Below are 24,306 nucleotides of genomic sequence, written 5' to 3' on the forward strand. Positions count from 1 at the left end.
TTACTAAGGGATGCCAAAAAAGCCTTTTCTCAGAAGAACTTTGGAACAATATTTAACCACTGGAATTACATATAGCCTCATTCAAAACTTTGGAAGAAATCAGTACATGCTATACCAATTACGAGGAAAATATACTGTACCTGCTTTTGTCACCTATGTTCTATGGGTTGTTTTTTTTTTTAAGCTATGAATCGGTACCTTTCATCAGTTCTAAAAAGTTTTTATCTATTAGTTCTTCAAGTATTGCCATGATCCTTTTCTTGGCACTATAATTAGACTTCTTTTTTGAGATTTTTTTTCATTTTATCCTCCATGATTCTTAACCTCTTTTTCTTATATTTCTTCTCTCTGAGTTGCAGACTGGATAATTTTTCTTACCTACTTCCTAATGCACTATTCTCTCTTAAGCTGTTAAACCCTATTCAGTGAGTATTTATTATATATTTTTTATTTTTAGAAGCTTTATTTGATTTGTTGTTATTCAGTTATAGTTGTCCCAATTTTTCAGTGGACTTGTTCTTTCCTAATTTTCAACACTTCCACTTCTTGAACTATATTAAATATGTTTTTAAAATTTGCTTTTATATTCAAAATAAAAATTATTATAGTTCTATGATAAAGGTGAATTCCTCCAGAAGAACTGTTTCCTCTGATTAGATATCTAAGGACACTAGCAGTTCAGCATTATATGAAACCAAATGTTTACCTTCAGGCTTTTCAGACCATCCCAGTATCAGGAATACAGATTGCAAACATACACAAGGGTGGATTTGTTTATACTGAATTCTCTAGGAAAACAACTTAGTATTTTTTTCTTTCCTTCTACTTAGTGCTGAAGGTTCAAGAGAGACATTTTTTTCCCTAAAGATTTTTATTTATTTATTTTTAGAGAAAGGGAAAGGGAGGGAGAAAGAGAGGGAGAGAAACACCGATGTGGTTGCCTTTCACACCCCCCCTACTGGGGACTTCGGCCAACAACCCAGGTATGTGCCCAGGCCAGCGGCACTCAGTCCACTGAGCCACACCAGCTAGGGCCGGAGAGGCAATTTTCTTGCAGCCAGTCTCCAGAGGCACTTGGAGTTGAGATGGGAAGGTATATTTCTTTGCTTACCCTTACTCTAAGGTTTAGCCCTTTGGGGTTCCAGTTTATTGGGAAAGGATCATCACTACCAGAAACCCACAGAGACATGAGAACTAATATGTTGTTACTGTTTAAAGCAACTTTTGAAGTGTTTGTTATGTAGCAGTTGATGAGTGAAACATTCACAATGCCAAACTGTGCCTTCAAAGGTATTAGGGTTTGAATGGTGTATCTCAAAATTTGTATGTTGAAGTCCTAACCTCCAAGTTCCTCAGGATGTAACCTTGTTTGAAAATAATGTCTTTACAAAAGTAATCAAACTAAAATGAGGTAATTAGGTCAGGACCTAATCTAGTGAGTAGTGTCCTTATAGGAAGAAACAGTTATGCACCAATGTGAACAGAAGAAGGTGACCATCTACCAAGCAAGGACAGAGGCCTGGAAGACATCCTTCCCTCATAGCCCTCAGAAAGAAATCAATCCTGCTCATACCTTGAATTCGTATTTCAAGCCTCCACAACTGAGAGACAACGAATTTCTATTGTTTAAGCTAGCCAGTCTGTGGTACTTTGTTACAGCCGCCCTAACAATTAATAAATAAGGGCTATATACAATTACATTTCTACCAACATTATCTGAGAGTATGCTTTTTCCAATACTATCATCAATAATAGATGTTTTGAGTTGCAGACCATTTCATAGCCCCAAAACATCTAATTTTAACTTGCATGTTGGTGCATTCACATTGTCCCCAATTTTATGTTGCTTATCAATATGTAGGGTTTAAATTGGTTTTGACAAGATTACTTAGTTATTTGCATGTGTCATAAGATTATTCCATATAGGTCTATAATATATTAAAATTTAAAACTACATATTAGAATTAGAGTTACAAATTTAAAAAGATTCAAATACATACCTCTTTTCTATAATGATTGGCAGCATCCAAATTATCCAAAATAATGGTGTCGCCTAATAGCATACCAAATACTAAAAAATTCAACAAATAAAATTTTAAAATTATGAAATCTTCTTTGGTCATATTAAAGTATTAACACAAACTGAACATTTTTCTTACAAAGAATGCTAATAATAGAATTTTATTCAACACTTACCTATAATTGGAAAAACTGAATTAAACATTAATAAAACTATTACTTATAAACTAAATAAAAACATAAATTCCATAATCAGTAATTTATAACTTTGGTTCACAAATATCACATCTATATAAAATAATTTCCTTTACCTGTTTCACAATGTTCTATGTTATCTGGAAATGTTAACAAATCTCGGGCAAAGACTGGATCTCCAATGGGTTTAAAATATAATTTTCCATTTCGGTAATGAGGCAGAGGTCTGAATGAAAAGAAAAATTTAAAAGTATGAAACAAAACTTATACAACTTTTTGATTTAAAATATGGAAAACATTAATACATTACATATTATTTTGATCATTTAATAAACTCCTCATCCACAAGTAAAACTACTAAATGATTATTATGCCCTTAGAAATGAAAACAATATTTACCATATTAAAGTATCGACTTATAGTTTAATCTGTACTACTATCCTCAACTAGTTTGAACATCAATATAAACTAACTGTTGTTTAGTTTGACAACACAAGAAGAAAAGCAGCCTCTAAAGCTGGACCTAAATAGGAATGCCAATGATATAACGGTGTCATAGGGAGGGGCCATAGGATGAAGGAAGGGGCAGGTTCAAGGCTGAGACACATGTGAGGGAGCTAGCTCAGAGGTCTGGCTCTCTGTTCTTCCCACACAGCATGTACAAGGAGCAACTGCAGGCCAGAGGTAACAATGGGATTCAAGAGATGAAGGTTGGCTGGGGGGCTGGACCTTTCCTTTCCAAATAATGTAGTTTTTTCCAGATCTTGAAGATAGAAGTGCTGGAGGGAAGGATGGCTCTAGAAACTAGTTAATTCAATCCCAGTTAGAGGTACAATACCAAGAGAAGAGAAGAGAAGTAGTTGCTAGGGCAAACATTAGCCCTGAGTACTAAATTCATACTTATTTTAAATCATGAATTCTTAATTTGGTGTTTAGGGATTATAGACATAAAACAAGCCCTCCTAGAGGGAAAATCATCCTCACAAAACACAGTACTCATGATCGGATGGGATTTCCTATGTCGTTTAAAATGGGTACTGACCAGTAACACAGTGAGAAATTTTAGAAGCAGAAAATTCCAGTTGCTTCTTTAATCTATTTTTATATTACAAAATGAAATGTTAGTTTAATAACATAGTACTCTTAATGAGTTCCTGTTCCCCTTAAAGTTCCTATTGCTATAGAATTGTAGGCCTTGAAAAGCTTTGTTTAAAATCTGAGAAAATTGGTGAATACTGTTATACATTTTTATTTTTTAAATATAGTTTATTGATTATGCTATTAGTTGTTACATTTCTCTCCCTTCACTCCCCTCCACCCTGCACACCCTCTCCCACCCACATTCTCCCCTTTAGTTCATGTTCATGTGTCATACTTATAAGTTCTTTAGCTTCTACATTTCCCTTACTATTCTTACCCTCCCCGTCTATTTTCTATCTACTATCTATACTACTTATTCTCTGTAACTTCCCCCCCCCACTCCCATGTTGCTAACCCTCCATGTAATCTCCATTCTGTGGTTCTGTTCCTGTTCTAGTTGTTTGCTTAGTTTGCTTTTGTTTTTGTTTTAGGTGTGGTTGTTAATAATTGTGAGTTTGCTGTCATTTAACTGAACGTGTTTTTGATCTTCTTTTTCTTAGATAAGTCCTTTTAACATTTCATAGAATAAGAGCTTGGTGATGATGAACTCCTTTCACTTGACCTTATCTGAGAAGCACGTTATCTGTCCTAAATGAAAACTTTGCTGGATAGAGCAATCTTGGATTGTAGGTCCTTGCCTTTCCTGAATTGGAAAGGCAATACTTCTTTCCAGCCCCTTCTTGACTGCAAGGTCTCTTTTGAGAAATCAGCTGACAGTCCGATGGGAACTCCTTTGTAGATAACTGTCTCCTTATCTCTTGCTGCTTCTAGAACTCTCTCTTTCACTTTTATCTTGGCTAATGTAATTATGATGTGCCTTGGTGTGTTCCTTCTTGGGTCCAACTTTTCTGGGACTCTCTGAGATTCCTGGACTTCCTGGAAGTCTATTTCCTTTGTTAGATTGGGGAAGTTTTCCTTTATTATTTGTTCAAATAACCTTTCCCCTTGTTCTTCTTCTTCCCCTTCTGGTACCCCTATAATTCAGATGTTGGAACATTTAAAGATCTCCTGGAGGTTCCTAAGCCTGTCCTCATTTTTTTTAAATTCTTACTTCTTCATTCTTTTCTAAGTTTGGTCGTTTCTTTCTTCCTTCTGGTCCACTCGAGTGATTTGAGTCCCAATTTCCTTCTCATCACTATTGGTTCCCTGTACATTTTCCTTTATTTCACTTAGTGTAGCCTTCATTCTTTCATGTAATTTGCAACCAAATTCAACCAATTCTGTGAGCATCCTGATCACCAGTGCTTTGAACTGTGCATCTGACAGGTTGGCTATATCTTCCTTGCTTAGTTGTATTGTTTCTGGAGCTTTGATCTGTTTCTTTGGGCCATTTTTTGTCTTCGCACGCCCTTAGGTAGTGTGGGATGGAGCCTTAGGTGTTGACCAGGGCGGGGCAATCCAGTTACTGGGTTGTGATGCACTATGTGGGGGCGGGGTCCGAGAGGGAACAATGGTGCTTGCTCTGCTCTCTGCCAGATTTCATTCACTTCCACTACTTTGCAAGCAAACTGAGCGTTTCTGGTGCTGATTCCCAGGTGGGTGGGTTTGTGTATGTTTTAGGACCCTGTGGGTCTCTCCAATAAACTGTCCTATGAGGCTGGGAGTCTCTTGTTGCACCTAAACCCCCACAGGTGTTTTAAATTGGTGTTTTAAGGCTTTATTTCCCCACACTGGAGCCCTGGGTTGTGCTGTCTGCCTTACTCCTCAGTTTTGCCTGGTTTATCTGCATACGCATGTGGGACCACCCAATCCACCAGCCACCTTGTGCACTGCTCCCCTCCACAATCCACCACCTTGCTGCATCTGCCTGCTGCCACCCTGTGCCTGGGGTCCACCAGCCGCAGTTTTGCCTCAAGTCCTCTCTACCTGCCCTCCTGACTCTGCTCCTCCTACCGCTCTGGATGAATGTTTCTTCTTTAACCCCTTGGTTGTTGGACTTTCATACAGTTCAATTTTCTGTGAGTACTGGTTTTTTTGTTTCTAAATTTTTGTTGTCCTTATTTTGGTTGTGCGAGGAGGCATAGTGTGTCTACCTACGCCTCCACCTTGGCCGGAAGTCTCTATTTCCTGTTATACATTTTAATTTTTTGTTTTGTTACCATTTTCTTTCAGTCTTTCAAGGTAGATTATAAAAAAGTCAAAATCAAAGTACAAATACTATATTAAAAAATTTAGATTAATAATACCTAATTGATTTGCATGGTTATATCTAAAAACATACTTTGAAAAGCAAATAAATAATTACTTAAAGGAACCATATTTATATAGAAATTAGAATGAAACATCCTAACTCCGAAATACTCCACTTCGCCTTTGTCACCAGCATTTCCCATAGAGACCCTCTCTACCTAAATGAAGTCTGGTTATTTTCACATTATATAAATGGAACAAAAGACATGCATCTATACTCCTACTCCAAATAAAGCAATTTCATATTCTGTTAATCATAATGAAATCTTTTCTTCCTTGCTGTTGCCAAAACCCAAAATTTGCTTTGGGTTTGTACATGCATGTGCTTGCCTGTTTCATATATACAAATAACATTTAATTAGCAACTTAAACATGGTCAGCATATATAATTGAGTACACTACAATACTGATCTTAATAAAGTTTATACATTTGTGATAGAGATGAAGACAAAATAATGTCAATGATTTGAGTCACTTCTCAGTTTTAGGCATCTTTTACAGAAATCACTTTTAAATTCTGTGCTTTGTTTAAAAAAAAGATATTTCAGAAAAAATCATTACTTCCATTTTTTTCTAACCTTTTCCAATCTGGAAGAGTCTTCCTATAAATAGAATCAAGGGGCAACACCTGCTGACGGCCTTGGGTTTCATCATAGATACGACGTGCAGCGTCAGTAGTCAGGGTGACAACACAATCCATATCACTTGCCAGATGCCAAGAAATAACCATTGCAGCTCTATCATCTTCAATTTGTGCCAGGTGTGCAATCTACAACACATTAAAAAAAAATCAAGTATAAAAGTCTAAATGCAAAAAAAAATTGATATTAAGTATTTTTAAAGTCCAAGTCTAAGGAGCAAAAACACTTCTCTGAAACACTCATATGAATTAATAAAAAAATTATCAATCTGTAAAAACTTACTGACTTGAATATTAAACTGTCTATTACGCTGTTAAATTTTGGAAAAACTGTTCCACAGATTAAACTCCAATAAATACTACAAATGAGCAAATAAAAGTATTTGGAATATTATCATCTAATTAATTTTTTTTCACATTTAATAGCTCTACTATTGGGAATGTATTTTAATTAAGTTACCATAAAATACATTTAAATAATACACACACACAATAAATGGAGTTTTAAGATTCAATTAAACATACAGTTATATATCAGACAGTCCCTAAGTAGATATTTTACTACAAGGCCATAGTATTTCTTTCAGAATACAAATCTAAACATCACAAATAAGAATAATTTCCTCTGCTTGTAAGAATACTTTGAAGCTTAGGCTAAATAACTACCTTCCTACTTACAAACACTTTAGTCCTAAGCATTCTTGACCAAAGTCCAACAGGGTTGAAATTTTGTGGCCAATTTAAAAACCTTACTCACTGCACTGGTCATCTACCCTTTCTTCTTACTAGATCTGGTGGCGAAAACCTGCTCTAGCAATGAGAAAGTTGTCTGTCAGTTTTAGAAACATCATAATATCTACCCTTGTACTCCAATTCTCTTGAAGTTAGTGGAAAAAGGTAAGAAAACATACATGCAAAGGAACTAGCACATGTAAATAAAAAATGTTCTAGCAAGCAAAAGAAGAATTAGTAGTGGCAAATCAAATTCAGTGACCTCATTCTATTTTTGACTGCAAGTACTAGGACAGAAGGTATCCATTTTGTGATTGTTCACAATCACCTTAATCTTTTAATTGGTAATTAATTCTAAGTGAAGATATGATTGTAATTTCGCAGTAGACCCCTTAACACTATACTTTTTCCTTAAGCTTTCAGTCAACACAAAGTATTTTTTTATTTTTTTCAAAAAACTAATCCTTTCTAAGACATGCACTCACTTTTTTAAAGCTGTGTAACACATACAGTGTTTCATTCATTTAAGCTTTAACTACTTTTTCAGCTTCAGTCTACCCCAGCTATTTCCTTCCTCCCCCTCCTCCTCCTCCTTCTCTTCACCCAGGGACATTTTTAAATTGCTTTCAGAGAGGAAGGAAATGAGAGAGAAGGAGGGAGAGACACTTCCATGTGAGAGGTGCACTGACTGGTGGTCTCCCACATACACCTAGACTAGGAATTGTATGCACCCTGACTGGGGATCGAACTGCAACCCAGGTACGTGCCCAGACCAGGAAGTGAAGCCACAACCTTTTGGTTTTGAGAATGCTCCAACCAGGCGACACTGGCCAGGGCTACCCTAGCTATTTTCATGGACGCTAGTAATTCTTCCTCAGGGATGGGAGATGAATGGAATATAGATGGGAACTCAGGATATTTGTAAATAAGAAAGCAACACTAAAATATCCAAGTTAGTGGAGGTAGTCACTCTGTTAAAAATAAATACACTGTAAATCTCCTGTGTCCTACTAATTCCACACTTATTTATTCTAGTTTTTGGATAAATGCCCCCCCCACCAAATTTTTTTAAAAAGAGATTAGATTAAGCATGATTTGAAAACATTTTCTCATTGGTTAGGACACGGCTTGTACTTCTAAAAGGACAGAGAAGAAGCTATATAAAATGAAATTTTGGAGACTCTGGTCAAGATGAAGACATAGGTAGCTATGCTTAGCCTCCTAGCACAACCATAAGAAGGGTAACAGCTCACCTTAAAACAAAAAACAATCAGAACTGCCGGTAAATCAAACTGTATGAAAGATTAAAGAAGAAAAATATTCATCCAGACTGCCAGACTGCAACAGCCCAGGTTTCCAGCACCAGGAAATAAAGCCTCGTAACTTCTGGCTGTAGAAACCAGTGGGGACTGGCACAGCAGAAGAAACTGCCAGTCTCTTAGGAGAGTCCATTTAAAGGACCCCACAGTCCTAGAATATATGTAAACCCACCCACTTTGGGAACCACCAACAGGGCAATAACTAGAGGGGTGCCAGATGCACACGGGAAGTGGGTGAAGTGACTTGAAACAGGGCAAGGGCCGAGCAAGTGGCATTGTTCCTTCTCCAACCCCTCCCCCACATATAGTGCCATAAAGTGGTGAAGTGGGTGCCCTGCCTTGGCAAATACAGAAAGTTACTATGTAACAGGTGCATCAGGACACAGAGTCAAAGCAGCTCTACCTAATAGACAGAAACAAACACAGGGAGCCCACCAAACTGAGGAGACCAAGAAATATGGCCCAAATGAAAGAAAAGATCAAAACTTCAGAGGGAAAATTAGGCAAAATAAAAATTGCCAACTTATCAGATGCAGAGTTCAAAATACTGGCGATAAGGACCCAGAGAACTGAGTATGCAGAGAAATGCATAAGGGAAGAAATGAAAGCTACAATAAGTGAAGTAAAGAAAAATCCATAGGGAACCAATGGTGAAGGGAAGAAAGCCAGTGTTCAAATCAACAATTTGGAACATAAGAAATAAACAGTCAACCAGTATAGAAGGAAGAAACAAGACTTCAGAAAGACAAGGGGAGACTAATAAGACTCTGGAGACTTTTCCAAAAGTGCCAACATCGGATTCATAGGGATGCCAGAAAGGAGAAGAACTAGAAATTGAAAATTTATTTGAAAAAATAAGGAACGAAAACTTCCATAATTTGGAAAAGGAAATAGCAATCAAGTCCAGGAAGCACAGAGTCCCAAACAAGCTGAACTCAAAGAGGACCACACCAAGACACATCATAATTAAAACACCAAAGGTTAAAGATAAAGAGAGAATCTCTTTTTGCTTTTCTCTTTTAATTATTCATTTACTTAAATTTATGATATTGTACATGAATACAGCATAAAAATATACAGAGATAACAGAGAATCTTATGAGCAGCAAGAGAAAAGCAGAGTTACCTACAAAAGAGTTCCCATAAGACTGCTGATTTGTCAATAGAGACTTTGCAGACTAGAACGCAATGGCAAGAAGTATTCAAAGTGATGAAAAGCAAGGACCTACAACCTAGATTACTCTATCCAGAAAAGCTATCATTAGGAATAGAAGGGTAGATAAATTAAAGTGCTTCCCAGACAAGGTAAAGCTAAAGGGTTCATCATCACCAAGCCCTTATATAAAATGTTAAAGGGACTTATTCAAGAAAAAGAAGATCAAAACTATGAACAGTAAAATGACAGCAAACTCACCACTACCAACAATTGAATCTAAAAAACAAACTAAGCAAACAACCAGAAAAGGAACAGAATCATAGATATGGAGATCATATGGAAGATTATCACCAGGGAAGGAAAAAGGGGAGAATGGGGGAATGGGTAGAGGGATTAAGAAGCATAATTGCTAGGTACAAAATAGATGGGGAAGTTAAGAACAGCATAGGAAATAGAGAAGCCAAAGAACTTATATACACGACCCATGGACATGAACTAATAAGCAGGAGGGGTTCTGGAGGGAAAGGAGTTATCAGGTGGAGGAGGGCAAAGTGGAAAAAAATTGAGACAACTATAATAAAATAATCAATAAAATATACTTACACATTAAAAAAACCTTCAAAACTTCATCCCTGATTTTCAAGATGTGATAAGAAACATATGAAGAGAAGACTTAAAAATTTTATTTTATATTTTGGTAAAAATCTTATATAATTAGCAAGAATTTTATCAAATGAACCACTGAATGTGGAATGTTAGTACCTAAAACCAGACTATTATAAATATCAGTATGCTTAGAATCATAGGACTACTTCTTTCTATAAAGACTGTTTCTTTCTATAAATTTTCTAAATTGAGCCTTGGCTGGTGTAGCTCAGCGGATTAAGTGCAGGCCTGTGAACCAAAGGGTCACCGGTTCAATTCCCAGTCTAGGGCACATGTCTGCGTTGTGAGCCAGGTCTCCAGTAAGGGGCACATGAGAGGCAATCATACACTGATGTTTCTCTCTCTCTTTTTTCCCTCCCCTTCCCCTCTCTCTAAAAATAAGTAAATAAAATCTTTACAAGGAATTCTATAAATTGATTCTGAGGAATAACAATTTAAAACATAAATTATAAACTTTTCTGCTTTATAAATTTACATTCTTAATTTTCCAATTATATTTGGGGTTTGGATAATAATGTAACAGTTTAGGTAATAAACACTGCTACATACTTTTAGAGTAACCATTATTCCCTATTTTCAGTGTGTAGTTTGCTTGTGATATACAGAACCATTTATATAAAAACTACCACAAGTGCCAGAGTGTGAACCAAAGGGTTGCCAGTTCGATTCCCAGTCAGGGCAAATGCCTGGATTGTGGCTAGGTCCCCAGTGTGGGGGTGCTTGAGAGGCAACCACACACTGATATTTCTCTCCCTCTCTTTCTCCCTCCCTTGCCCTCTCTAAAAATAAATAAAATCTTTCAAAAAACCTACCATGGACTTTGGAGTCAGAAAGACTTGTTTATGTCTAAGTTCTGCTTCTTACTAAACATACATTGACAAGTTATTCAAATTCTCTGAACTTTAATTTCCTCATGTAAAAACAGAAATACTATAAAAAGTTCAGAGTGGTTGTAAAAGAATGATGTTCGAAAGCAGTAAAAGTAAAGGATGGTAATAAACAGCATAGACTTTGGAGTCAGACCAGCTGAGGCTGAGTGTAGGCTCTGCCACTTGCTTCTTATGTCACCTGGAGCAAGTTTCAAAACTGTACCTCAGTTTCAGTTTCCTCAATTTTAAAGACAGAGATAAAAGCAGAAAGCTAAGATGCATGTTAAATGGAAAGTTTAACAAGTAAAACATACCTACATATATAACAGAAACCTCAACACCATTAAAAACACAAGATGTTAGGGACAACTGTAAGAAACACTTTCTGTACAGTAGAATGTTCAAGACTGAATAAAGCAGAACCAAAAAGGGAATAGAAGAAAAGGAAGAATGACTGTTTTGGCAGCAAACATGTATAAAGGTTTTTTTTGTTATTTTTTTCTTAAATTCTAGGAGCATCTAAGAATTCACTCTCTATCAGTATTAGACTCAGACAAATCCTGATATTTCTTTCTCTTCTGTTTTCTCACTGAAGTCTGAGTCACAGGGAAAGTTCTTGGCGACCTATTAAGCCATATGATATGAAAGCATCTCTAAGTAGACAATACGCATTGAATTAAGACACGTTAACAATTTCTGCCACAGCCTCCAATAGTGATAAGAATTATGGGATTAAGTATGCATTTCAGTTTTAAATTCTGCCAAATCCCTATTATGGTAATAAGAGCAAGTAATTTGTTAGAAAAAATTACACCGTACAAAGAAATTAACGCTCCTATTATAATGTCATTTTAAAACACATTTTGACAAAACAAGACAATAAAATGTACTGCCTCTTTAAAAGCTTAAATACAAACCTTTCCTAAAACATTTCCACTGCTTTTAGTATAGTTTGGAAGAGTACATGATCTTCTAGGTTTTTTCTTTAGTTCTTCCTGGTCTAATATCTTTCTTTTCAAAAGTGCTTCAATGTGTGGTACCTGTAATTCGTAAAGGAAAATTAACTACAAGACCAAGTACTCTTGTATCAGGCACTCCAAATGAGAGCAAAGAAAAGTCAACAATTTGGACAACTCAATAATAAAGTTACTAAACAGGTATTACTTTTATATCTTGTTAAGAAATATACAACGTATAACAGAACTTCTCTTTGAAACTGAGTTATATACAAAGTGGGGCTCAAGTAGGTTTATAGTTAAGAGTATGCAAAAGTTTTTTCTTGTATTATTATCTATTATTGTCTTATTTTCTATATGAACTGTACACCTACTTTTGCCCCACCCTATACATGAAAGAATGTAAGTTTAAAATATTCTATTGTCTTTTGTTACTTTATCTCATTTTCTTTGCCACCACCTATATTAATTATAACCTACCGTCTTTTCAATGCAATTCACAAGTAGGTGTGTTATTAATTTCACTTACTGGCGTCATTACATTAGAAATACAAGCTGTATTTCTAAAGACAAACTGTATTTCTTTTAAAAAGCACTCTTTTGTTAGTTCTTTTTAATGTCTAGTTAATGACCAGACTACGCTCTACATATGTCTTTGTACGCAAAAACAATAGTGCCTATGACAATCCTAATAAAATATAATGGTAAAAAAATTATAGACTAGAATTAATTTTAAAAATCATTCACATATACTTGGAAACTGTACCGGTTGTGTTGTAGGAATGTCAATATGATGTGTTTTTAGTTCATTTCGCAACTGGGCTTCTTTTAATTTTGCTCCTTCTACTTGGCCTAAAATTAAAAACAAAAAAACCCCTGCATCAATGTGTAATAACACCCAAAATATAGTTTTAAAAAATATTTTCAGTACTATTTCATTGTCTCCCTTTCAATGATTGACCTAAAATGAAAAATAAGTAATTAAGAAACAAAACTAATGTGGTTAAGAGAGATATATTGTACTAAAAACTTCAAGTCCTCTTGACTAAATTATTTAATCCTAATCCACATGACCATACATAACTGCATTAAGGTTAGTCTGAGAAACAAGTAAGACTTTATAAAAATAATTTTTAGTGCTATGAATAATGTATTATCTCATTACTCTCCATAGTTCCTATAATCTTCTAAATATCCTTGACATTGGATAGATAATACAAAAGTGAGTATACTCTGATGTGGGTAAATACAAATTTGTTGGTTATGGGTCAAAATTTTAACTATGTAATTAACATAAAGCCAAAAACCATAGCCAAAAATTCTGACAAATGAAGATGACAGAGCACAACTCAGCAAATGCCTTACCTTAACAGTCTACAAACATTAAAAATTACAGCAAACATTCCATGTATTGACAAAAAATGAGCTGCATGTTACTATATTAGAGTGTGCTACCCTGTACACCTCCACAGTGTGATAAGTTAAGATAAAGTAAAACACACAGTTTCATTACTCAAAGTAAGAATCGCGTTACAAATCCTCCAGTGATATTGTCATCTAATATCTTTGCCAGAAGCTGGAGCTAGATATAAACATGCCAAAGTCTTAAAATTTCACAGATTTCTAATTTAGAAAAAAATCACATTTTTAAAGGAAAAGAGGGTGTAAATTCATTTGAAATGAAGAAATACTTCATCTCAAGTAAATCAAATGAAGAATACTATAAACCGTAATTACTACCTTTGTCATGTTCTGCAGTTTACTTGTCTAGAAAAAGAAACAGCTTGTCTCTCCTCTGAAGAGAAGGTTGGTCTCAACCTTATGCTTCATTGTTCCCCAAAGCATAATTTTTATTACCTTTGAATACAAAATGACTTACACTTCATTTCATCAATAAGCTGTCTGCTGGTTTCAAATACACCTCTATAGATTTCAATAGATCGAGATAATTTATCCTTTTGTTTGGCAAATGCTAGCAGTTGTTGTTGTTTCTTAACATCTAAAAAAAAAATTCAGATAATTTACTTCAAATTAAAATTTGTGATTTTTCCAATATGTGTCATGTCTAAATAACTGATAAATACAATATTAATGAAAAGCAAATCAAGGTTATCTAAAGTACCACAAACACAGGAGAGTGTAATCCTCTAATTTTCCTAGAAACTTACCATCAGAAAACATAAATGGTAGAATATATGATTCTAATGTTCTTGATAAAGCTGGTAGCTGAGGTTCAAATATAATAAAATACTCAGTACTATCCTTTCCAGGACTATTTTCTGCCAGCACTAGACTCTAAATAAAGAAAAAGAACAGTAACAAAAAAAAGTTACAAAGGTATTTGGCAATGTAAAAATGTTATATCTTTCATTGTGCTGTTTCTAAGTAAGTGGTAAATTTTAACACCGATGAACCTTAAGATTCATGAAAGATTTTACCTTTATTTCAGACTAGAAATACCAGTGGCCACTTGCATCTTGACCCGCAAAATCTTCTTGATTTCAACCTTTAAGTTGAAGCAGTGTGAAACAGCTGATGGTGTGAAAATTATAAAAACAACCACAAAGAAATGCCCAAAGCCCAGGGCTGAGTTTAAGTTACAGCTGTTACCAGGGAAGTAGACCCACCAGTCCCAGGTGACCAAATAAGAGGCCCTGAAAAGCTCTAAAGACTTGTTTTTTAAAAAAACTATTTTCTTCATTAGTGCACACACACAAAAACACTTTTAATACACTTTACTTTAAAATAGCATACAATTAGTAAATAATGCAAATATAAATATTTACATCCTCAATAAGTTTTCTAGTCTTGCAGTAAACAGATTTTAGCTGTTTTTCAGACAATAATACAATTCAGATAAATGAAACTTAAAAAAATATATGTACATCAACAGAACTTGCTATTCCACAAAATAACAAAACTACAAATTATAGATAACAATTCTTTTTTTACAAATATAGATTACAAGCCCATCATTAAACTGATCTCTAATCCCACTTAGTGTCTGAAAAAGGTATTTTCAGTGTATTTACATGAATATAAACACATATAAAAATAAAATACTGCTTGCATTTAGAAAATAACATACACTTCATACTTTAGTAAGTTGCTTTCGGCACTTGATTTGTTGATCAATTCCAGTGAATGTCTAGATACTAATTTTTATAATTTATGGATAGTATAGACAGATATACTATACTATGATGACCTTTTACTGGATGATGAATATTTAGTTTGTTTAAAAATTTTTAGCTATTATTTATAGCATAGCAAAGAAAATATCTTTTAATACTTATGTGTTCTCTAGAATAGATAAGAAATATTAATTATTAAAACAGTTTAATAGGTAGTTATCAAATTTCCTTTCAAAAAGGCTTTATCCATTTATCCTTTTAGCATTAGTATATAAAAATATTTAGCTCCTCTGATGCTGGCCAACACTTAATATCAATCAAGTATTTTTTTTTAAAAAGATGGATTAAAAACGACTAGTCATTACTGCTTTAACTAGCATATTTCCATGACTGACACTGAGGTCATGCTTATTGTTTATCAGTCATTTACACTTTCCCTTCCATTATTTGCCTGCTAATAATATTCTTGGTCAATTACTTGTCCACTAGATTGCATTTTTTCTTTGATTTGCAGGAAGTTTTTTAGGAGTTTGAAAAAAAACATGCTTAATATATTAATCCTGTATTATATATAGAAATATTGCTATACATATACATAGCAATACATATATAGCAATATTTCTACCCAATTTATCATCTCTAAAATTTTATTATACAATCATATAATGAATCTCTATATAACATCATTCAGTGTCAACAACTATTAACACATCACCAATATTCTTTTAATTCTGAAGATACATTTACAGTATACAGTTTGAACTTTAAACATAGTTAAAAAGTTCAAAGTTTTATAGTTTATAATCTCTGATATACAGCTTATTAAGAAAAAAGCAAACACAGGATAACAGAAATGAAGAGAACTGAAGAGTCCCGAACTGAATCCATGTACAAATGGGAATTTGGAATGCAATAAATAGACAAATGCGTAGCAAAATGAAACTTAGATACGTCTTTCAGAAATTTCCAGATAAAGTATGCAAATAATATAAATAATTTGAATGACACAATTAACAAACAAACAATTATATATTCAGGTTATAACTTAAACAGCAGTACAAGTTCTTTTCATGCAAATGTGTAACATTCACAAATACTGGCTGTATTCTGGGCCAGTGTTTCCTGAGTGTACCTAGTCATAAGAGTCACTTGCTTATTACAAATCAGATTCCAGAGTCCTGCCCCAAACCTACTAAATCAACAAATGGGGTCAGGAGCGAAGCAGCATTTGACAGTTTCCTGCTTGTCCAGTGTGACACTGGGAACCTCTAGTGGAAAATCTTATGTATGACATGAAGCTTAGATTTTGTATCCAGCCGAAGGGGAACTGCTTAAGTCACCATAGCAACATCAGAAAGGTGCTGTTAGCCGGGTTAGCAATTTGAAAAACTTACAGGGTGGCCAAGGAAACAGGACAAATGTATATAGGAATGAGATAAAGCAAGCTAGGAGTATTTCTCTAAAACAAACCTACTTTGAGGTTCAATATGTCTTGCCCCTTTTTTTGTTTTCCAACAAAGGTAATGTGGCTATCATTACCTAATTTTTGCTAGAGTATAAGAAAATTTCACTTTACTCTCCACTATAATAAAAACAAACAAACAAGCATAAATAAAAGTATCAGCTGACACTTGCTCCTAATGTCAAGAAATGAAAAGTGGCATAGATACAGCTAACTGGAAAGTCCTGCTGCCATAGAGAATCTTGGGTCAGTATTGCCAGGTCTTAAACAATGGGATATATTGTATATCTAAAATGAACATATCATATGTCAACTATAATTTTTTAAAAAGTGGTGTTAGGACTGGATATAAAGCTGACCAAAAAGTACACAAGGTGCCTCTTCAAATTTATTGGTACAAGAATTATTAAACACATACACCAATAAATTTAGTTAATTAATTTGAAAACAATAAAATTCAGACAAATAAAACGTAAATGCATAAGAATATTGGAGCTAGCACTGTGAATAGAATCCTTCCTCCTGCCCCAATATAAACAAAGCCCCAATAAAAGACAAACTAAAGAAAAATATTTATATATAAAGAGCATTAATATCTTTAATAAAAATTAAGAAAATGATGACCATTCCATAAGAAAGAGTTGAGGGACAATCCTACAAAGATCATAACATGAAAAATGTTCCTTACTAGTAAATAAAGAAAATATATTTTTTAAATATAGGAAAATCAGTTAGAATTTTAAAAACTTCATATTGAGGACTGGTGATATTATTAGGATGTACACATACTTTTGGAGGGCATATAAACTGAAGAGTAACTGGCAGTAACTACCAAAAGGCTCTGTCTCCAATTTAGTTCTAGCAATTTCTGAAGGAAATAATAAGATATATGCAAAAGGATAAACATAAAAGAAAGCTGATGCAAGCACTGTTGATAAAACAAGCTTTGGGAAAAAATTAAATTTTCACTTAGGATCGATTAAATAAATATGATCATCAATACAATGATTTAGGTTTATATTTACTGATGAAATATATGAAAGGTATGTTAGATAGGAAAAGATTTTTATAAAAGCAATGTTCTATTATATTAATGAAATTTTACATACATACCATGTATATAAGTCATATGCACACAGAGTATCCATGCAGTGTTAGTATTTATACAGAAAAGTCTGGAAGTTATATACTAAATTGCTAATCACCATTATCCCTAAAGAGTGATAATATAGTGATTATTTTTCAGTTATTGCGCTATATATTTTTCATAAGTAAAACTATTTCCATTTTAAAAGAAAGTAACAAAGGTAAGCTTATTTATTAATTTTTTCTAAGATATGTACACATTTTATAGGCTATGTTTTATTGTCTCTATCCACAGAATGGTAGCTTTTCAAAGAAATACAAATATATATAGACATCTGATCTACCAAAAGACATAAAAATTACCGTGATTTCAGCTGAACCTTTCACAAAGGGAAACTCAAGTGTTCTAACTTTTCCAGTAAAGAGTGGCGTATCAGTATCTTCCTCATTAGAACCTTTAATGGTTGCTATTACAGTGCCAACCAAATCAATTCCAGTCTGGTTGTTGAAGTCATCCTTAAACCAAACAATGGAAAATAAATAATTAGAAGAACTAGTAAGATTAATACTAGAAGGATATATACAAAGCAGAAATATATTTATAAAGCCCCAAATATTAAATTATCCTGATCCTTTACTCCAAACAGAGAATTCTATTCTCAGATTAAGGGTCTTGTGGGCAGAAAATTATCCCAGAAACCCTGAAAGAACCAGCAGCTTCTAGCTAATAAAATGGCTCCTAACTGTGTATTAAAAGGACTCTGATTTAAAAATTTCACTTTTTTATGTACTTTTACATCTCTTGATCTGGGGAAGAGAAGTTAAGAATGACTCACTTGTCTACAACAGGAAAATAAACTGAAAGGAATTAATTATCCCAGTAGCAGAATTTCCCATAAAGGTGATATCCTACTACTGTATTTTACCTGTTTTTGTTAATATTCACAGCAATTCTATTGCTGCTTACTTTGCAGGTAATCAGAAGCTCTCACTTATGAGGAGCTCACTATGATCGGTTATCAAAACAGATCTCTTAAAAAGAATTATTTAATTACCTCCTTCTGTCCCCTCAGTGAAAATGTACATGGAAGAATCAATTTACTTGACACATGTTTAATAAATACATGAAATAGGAGATTTAAAGAGGATATACTAGGAGAGTTAGATAGATTTTTACATTTTTGAATCAGTTTTACTTAGTATAGCTGAATATATTTTATGTGTTACGCATTCTCTATTTGTATTCAAACATGTTTACACTTCATTCATCTGCACAAATTTTCCCTAATAACTATTTTGCGCCCTGAAATTAGAAACCAATGCGCCCAGCAAATTAGAAATTTGCTGTCTTTTCAATTTTGGAAGTAAATGAACATTACCGTGATAATAAGATGTAAATCTCTAACCAGGGTCCTGTTGGCAACTGAGTGATCATTTGAAACAGCTGGCGTAGCTGGCTGAATTTTAGGTACTAACTTCACAGGTTGATTAGGTTGAATGTCAACTATAATCTTTCAAAACAAAAGAAGCAGTCTGATTAATAATATATATTGACAGTTTAGAATTCAAGAGTAAGAGAAGAAATGATAGCATATACTAAATAAAACTTTAAAAAATTTATTTCCATTAATCTCTTATCTTAAGTGAACTATTAAAAACTCAAGATAAAAGGTGTATCAGACAGGTAACTAAAAAAAAAAAAATTAGTACACTGGAGATTATGTATGTTAAAACTACCTTAAACTTCATCACCCAGAATGGAGTTTATTAAATGGAGATTATGTATGTTAAAACTACCTCAAACTTCATTACCCAGAATTCTAGTATTTGTAATATTAATGGAAAAATTTTCACGTATGGTTGACAGGAGCTACCTTACCAAGATATAAACTAAAATGCTTACTAACTGAATCTCTGATATAAAGAAAGACTGAAAAAGTAACTTCTGCATCAGATCATATTAACATAATTTAAATATATTCTAATGGTCCTGAAAATTGCATTATTTATACTTTGCATTCAGTAATCAGTTCAACTGCAACCAATAATTAATACACTTTAAAACAAAAGACTTCACTCCTAAATTAAGCAAGAAAATGTAAAGCTAATTATGGGATATAAAGAGATAAGCAAACCTGTTCACTGTTAAGAATATTTGCTTTATCCATCATAAAACAAAACTGGATACAATATATTCCCACTTTATTAGGAATTGCTTTATCCCTAAATTAGAAAAAAAAGAGATAAAATTATTCACAACTTTTAAATAAATGGGAAAAGAATTCACAGCATCAACAATTTCTGTCCCTTCCATAAAAAGACAATATAAGAAGAGAATTACTACCACTACATTAACTATAATTTAGCAAATATTTCTTGCAATATTAGACTTAATCTCAGGTTCCTCTTCCCTGGACATTCCACAAAACATTAAGAAACTAGGCACTGGGTGTGGCAAAGTTGAAAGAATAGGAATATAATGTTCACAAAAAATGCTGAATTATATATGAAGTCAATTTTGCTTAAATTTTACGTAACAAATTTTCAACTCACGGTTTCATATTTTGAAATTTAGGATACACTACTGATCTTTTTATGTTAATTTTTTTCAAATAGTTAACTTTATTAAGACATTTACTGTGGTTTAATTATCAATCAAGAATTTAGTGCCTAATAAGAAGTATACTTACTAGCCTGTTTTGATCAGAATTAACCATAATAAAAATATGAATGGCATTTTATGGTTATACTTTTCCTGGCATGTGCAATATGGTTGATGATCTCTATGGTGGCTCTTACATGTCATTCATTTACAGTCTAAAAATACTGGAGTAATGTAGCAAAAAGAACAAAGGCTTTGAATACGAATGTGAATTAAAATCCCAGAACAGTAACGTATATGTAACTTTAGAGAAAATTATTTAACCTTTCTCTAAACCATGTTTTTTCCAAGAGAATAAAACAGAATATTGCTTCCAATGACAGACCTACGCTTTCTGATGAAGACAGCCATTATTTCAAGACATCTGCTTAAAGATGTTTGAGAGATAACAAGCAAAAAGTGAAAAATAACTCAGCAGGATGAAAAAATAGTATGGAAATCCTGGAAGGTGAGTTTTATATTTAAGAATGCTTTGTTCTTGGGGGCATATCCTAAGATACAGAGGTGAACCTAAAGCAAACAGACTCCCGATGAATAAGCAACTCAGCTTTGAATTATCTCACTCTTGGAAAGTGGACTGAATGATAACAGGCTAGTGGCTCAGACAATGAACAGAAAGAATCAAAGGTAAACTCTACTGGAGAAAGGTGACAGCTGATATTTCAAATTATTTCTATAAATATTCAAATAAAAAGATAAAAAACTAAAAACCAACCCACAAAAAAAGAAACAACCAGGTACATGAGGAGGCTAGGAAACTAGAATGAAAACCAACAAAAACAAATCCAAATTCAAAAAAACTCTAGACAAACTTTGGTTACTGTTTAGGGTAAAAAGAACCCTGGAAGATTGAGAAGCCCAACACAGCACTGTACCTTAAGAAAAAAGGGAAATAAAAATTCAGAACAGAAACTGATAATTGAAAGATGGATTTAACAGCAAATCAGATACCACCAAATAGAGATCAGTCAACTGAAAGTAATTTGGAATAAATATCTAGAATGAAGAGAAACAAAAGAGCGGCGAAGAGCGAGAGACAGATTACTGAGAGGACTCATATGCATGTGATTAATAAGAGTTGCTAGAAGAGGGAGAGGAGAGGAAAGCAGTAGATGCATATTTGATGAAATAACAGCTTACAATTTTTAAATAACTAAATAAAGACCATGAAGTGAAAGCCTATAAAAACCAAGCAGGATAAATAAAAAGATCTCCAAATACATGTATATTGTTGCAAAACTGCTAGAAAACAAAAATCAAACCAACCAAAAAGGGGAAATAATTACCTTTCAACATAATAACAAGACTGATAGCTAATTTCTCAATGGAAATGATAGGGTAGTGAATAATTTGAAAGTGTTTCAAGAAAAAAAACCTGCCAACCTAGAGAAAATCATATCCAAGAAAAATATCCTTCAAGAATGACAGTGACAAAAATATATTTTCAGGAAAAAAATGAGATAATTCATCACTAGCAAATGTATACTAGAGGAAACACTAAAAGAAGTTCCTCAGATAAAAACTGATCCCAGATGGAAGCCAAGCTGAAGATAAACAGAAAGGGTAAGTCAGTAAATCTAATGACCACTGGCTATATCAGACAATAATGCCTTAATAGATAGGTTTAACATACATAACAACAGAAGCATGTAAAGTGGGAGAGGGAAAATGAAGTTTAAGTGTTCTAAGATTCACATACTGTCCCAAGAAGGTATAAAATGCAAATTGTCATTACCCATTGGTATGTCAATAATATATGTTGTAATCTGAAAAAAGTTACTTAAGAGAATAGTAAGACTGTATAACAAACAACTTGATAAGGAGTAGAAAACAATTCACAACACTTACTAAATTAAACAGAAAAAGAAAGTAGGATCAAATAAAAAACAGTCAGACAGTAGGTACAAAAGCATGTGTTCTGGTAATTATATGTAAAATCTAAATTTAAAAGACAGATTATTTTAAAAAACAACGGTGTCATTTAGAATCATTTAAATTATAAAGCACAAAAGTAATAAAAAAGCCATTTTATGCCTCTCCTCATTTTTTTGAATTCTTGTTTCTTTATCCTTTTCTGTTTGGTCATTTTTTTCTTCCTTTTGGTCCACTTCAGGACATCTTTAAACGTTCCAACCTCCAAATTATTAGGGGTACCAGAAGGGGAAGAGGAACAGTCACGAGTGGAAACCTTATTTGAACAAATAATAAAGGAGAACTTCCCCAATCTGGCAAAGGAAATAGACTTCCAGGAAGTTCAGGAAGCTCAGAGAGTCCCAAAGAAGGTGGACCCAAGGAGGAACACACCAAGGCACATCATCATTACATTAGCCAAGATTAAAATGAAGGAGAGAATCCTAGAAGCAGTAAGAGATAAGGAGACAGTCACCTACAAAGGAGTTCCCATCAGAGTGTCAGCAGATTTCTCAAAAGACACCTTACAGGCAAGAAGGGGCTGGAAAGAAGTATTCCAAGTCATGACATCCAAAGACCTATATCCAAGATTGCTCTGTCCAGCAAAGCTTTCATTTAGAATGGAAGGACAGATAAAGTAGTTCTCAGATAACGTCAAATTCAAGGAGTTCATCATCACCAAGCCCTCATGATATGAAATGTTAAAGGGACTTACCTAAGAAAAAGAAGATCAAAAAGATGAACAGTGAAAGGACAGCAAACTCACAATTATTAACAACCACACCTAAAACAAAAGCAAACTAGGAGGACAGCTAGATCAAGAGTGAACCATAGAAAAGAAGATCACATGGAGGATTAGCAACAGGGGAGTGAGAGAAGGAGAAGGGGGTAGAAGGTACAGAAAATAAATATCATAGATGGTAGGTAGAAAATAGGGGGGAGGGCAAGAATAGTATGGGAAATATAGAAGCTAAAGAACTTGAGACATGTGGTCATAAACTAAAGGAGGGGAATGGTGGGGGAGGGGTGTGCAGGGTGGAGTGGAATGAGGGAGAAAATAGAACTGTAATGGCATAATCAATAAAATATGTTTAAAAAATATAAATAAATTATATGGAACATTAAAAAAAAGCCATTTTATTCAAACATCAAGACATACTTTGATATACTGCTACTAAAGTAGACTTTAAGAGACAAAAATTACTAGAGAAAAAGATTAATACTTTGTAATGATATCTGATTCAATATGGCAGAAAAATAACATAAGTCTGTATGTAAATATGATATCCTCAAAATATATAAACACTGGCAGAACTAGGAGGGAAAACAAACAAATCCATACTCATAGTCACTGCTTGAAAAAGGGGAAAAAAAAGCATATAGAAAACTTAGAACAATTAGCAAATTTTGAACTAATAAACATAAATGCTTTGCTTCAAAAGCAATACATGTTATTTCATAGCACAGATGGAATATTTACAAAAATTGCACAGAGTACAAAAACAACTGTCAATTAATTTCAAAAGATTGAAATTATATGGGGTAGGCTCTATGACCACAGTGGAATTAATCTATAAATCAATAACAAAAAAAGAGTAAGAAAACCTCATATTTAGAAATTAAACACTATTATTTCTGAATGAACCTGGGTAAAATATGAAATCACAATGAAAATTTTTAAAAAGCTAAAGTTTGTTCTTTGAAAAGACTTACAAAATTGAAATATCTTGGTACTATTAATCAGCAACAAAAGGATAGTACAATAAAAAGAAGATACTATGAATAGTAAATTTCAAAATTTAGATAAAATCAACAAATTCTTAGAAAATTACAATTTATTAAAACTGAAGAAAGACAACATAGGAAATACAAATAGTCCTGTAACTGCTGAATTCAAAGAAACTGAATCTTAATTACAACCTTCCTCCCCTCCAAGTCCAGGCTCAGATGGTATCACTGATGAAATCCACCAAACATTTAAGGAAGAAATAATGACACTATTACATAAGATCTTCCCATAGAATAAACAAGACTTAGGGACTACTTCTTCCAGTTAATTTTGTGAGGTATACATGATGACTTAGACATCAAGCCTGAAGAGAATATGTAAGAAAGTTAATGCAGGCAACCTTCCCTCATTAATGTACATGAAAAAAATCACAAAATATTA

At 33.6% G+C, this 24,306-nt stretch overlaps 1 protein-coding gene across 1 annotated transcript in view; it reads right to left on the reverse strand.

The window, feature by feature from the left end:
- Positions 1 to 24,306, reverse strand: part of SMCHD1 (structural maintenance of chromosomes flexible hinge domain containing 1) — a 152,596-nt gene that overhangs the window by 20,780 nt on the left and 107,510 nt on the right. Inside the window, exons 35-44 of the mRNA XM_053664170.1 lie at positions 19,699 to 19,786; positions 18,943 to 19,074; positions 17,927 to 18,079; positions 14,050 to 14,176; positions 13,761 to 13,880; positions 12,648 to 12,733; positions 11,843 to 11,965; positions 6,123 to 6,313; positions 2,331 to 2,440; positions 2,001 to 2,071 (exon numbers count right to left, since the gene is read on the reverse strand). Of these exons, the coding sequence (XP_053520145.1) occupies positions 2,001 to 2,071; positions 2,331 to 2,440; positions 6,123 to 6,313; positions 11,843 to 11,965; positions 12,648 to 12,733; positions 13,761 to 13,880; positions 14,050 to 14,176; positions 17,927 to 18,079; positions 18,943 to 19,074; positions 19,699 to 19,786 (1,201 nt within the window). The remainder of the gene's footprint in view (positions 1 to 2,000; positions 2,072 to 2,330; positions 2,441 to 6,122; positions 6,314 to 11,842; positions 11,966 to 12,647; positions 12,734 to 13,760; positions 13,881 to 14,049; positions 14,177 to 17,926; positions 18,080 to 18,942; positions 19,075 to 19,698; positions 19,787 to 24,306) is intronic.

Source organism: Artibeus jamaicensis, unplaced genomic scaffold (assembly GCF_021234435.1).
Source record: "Artibeus jamaicensis isolate MK-2021 breed Jamaican fruit bat unplaced genomic scaffold, CSHL_Jam_final contig_354, whole genome shotgun sequence".
Classification (NCBI taxonomy): domain Eukaryota; kingdom Metazoa; phylum Chordata; class Mammalia; order Chiroptera; family Phyllostomidae; genus Artibeus; species Artibeus jamaicensis.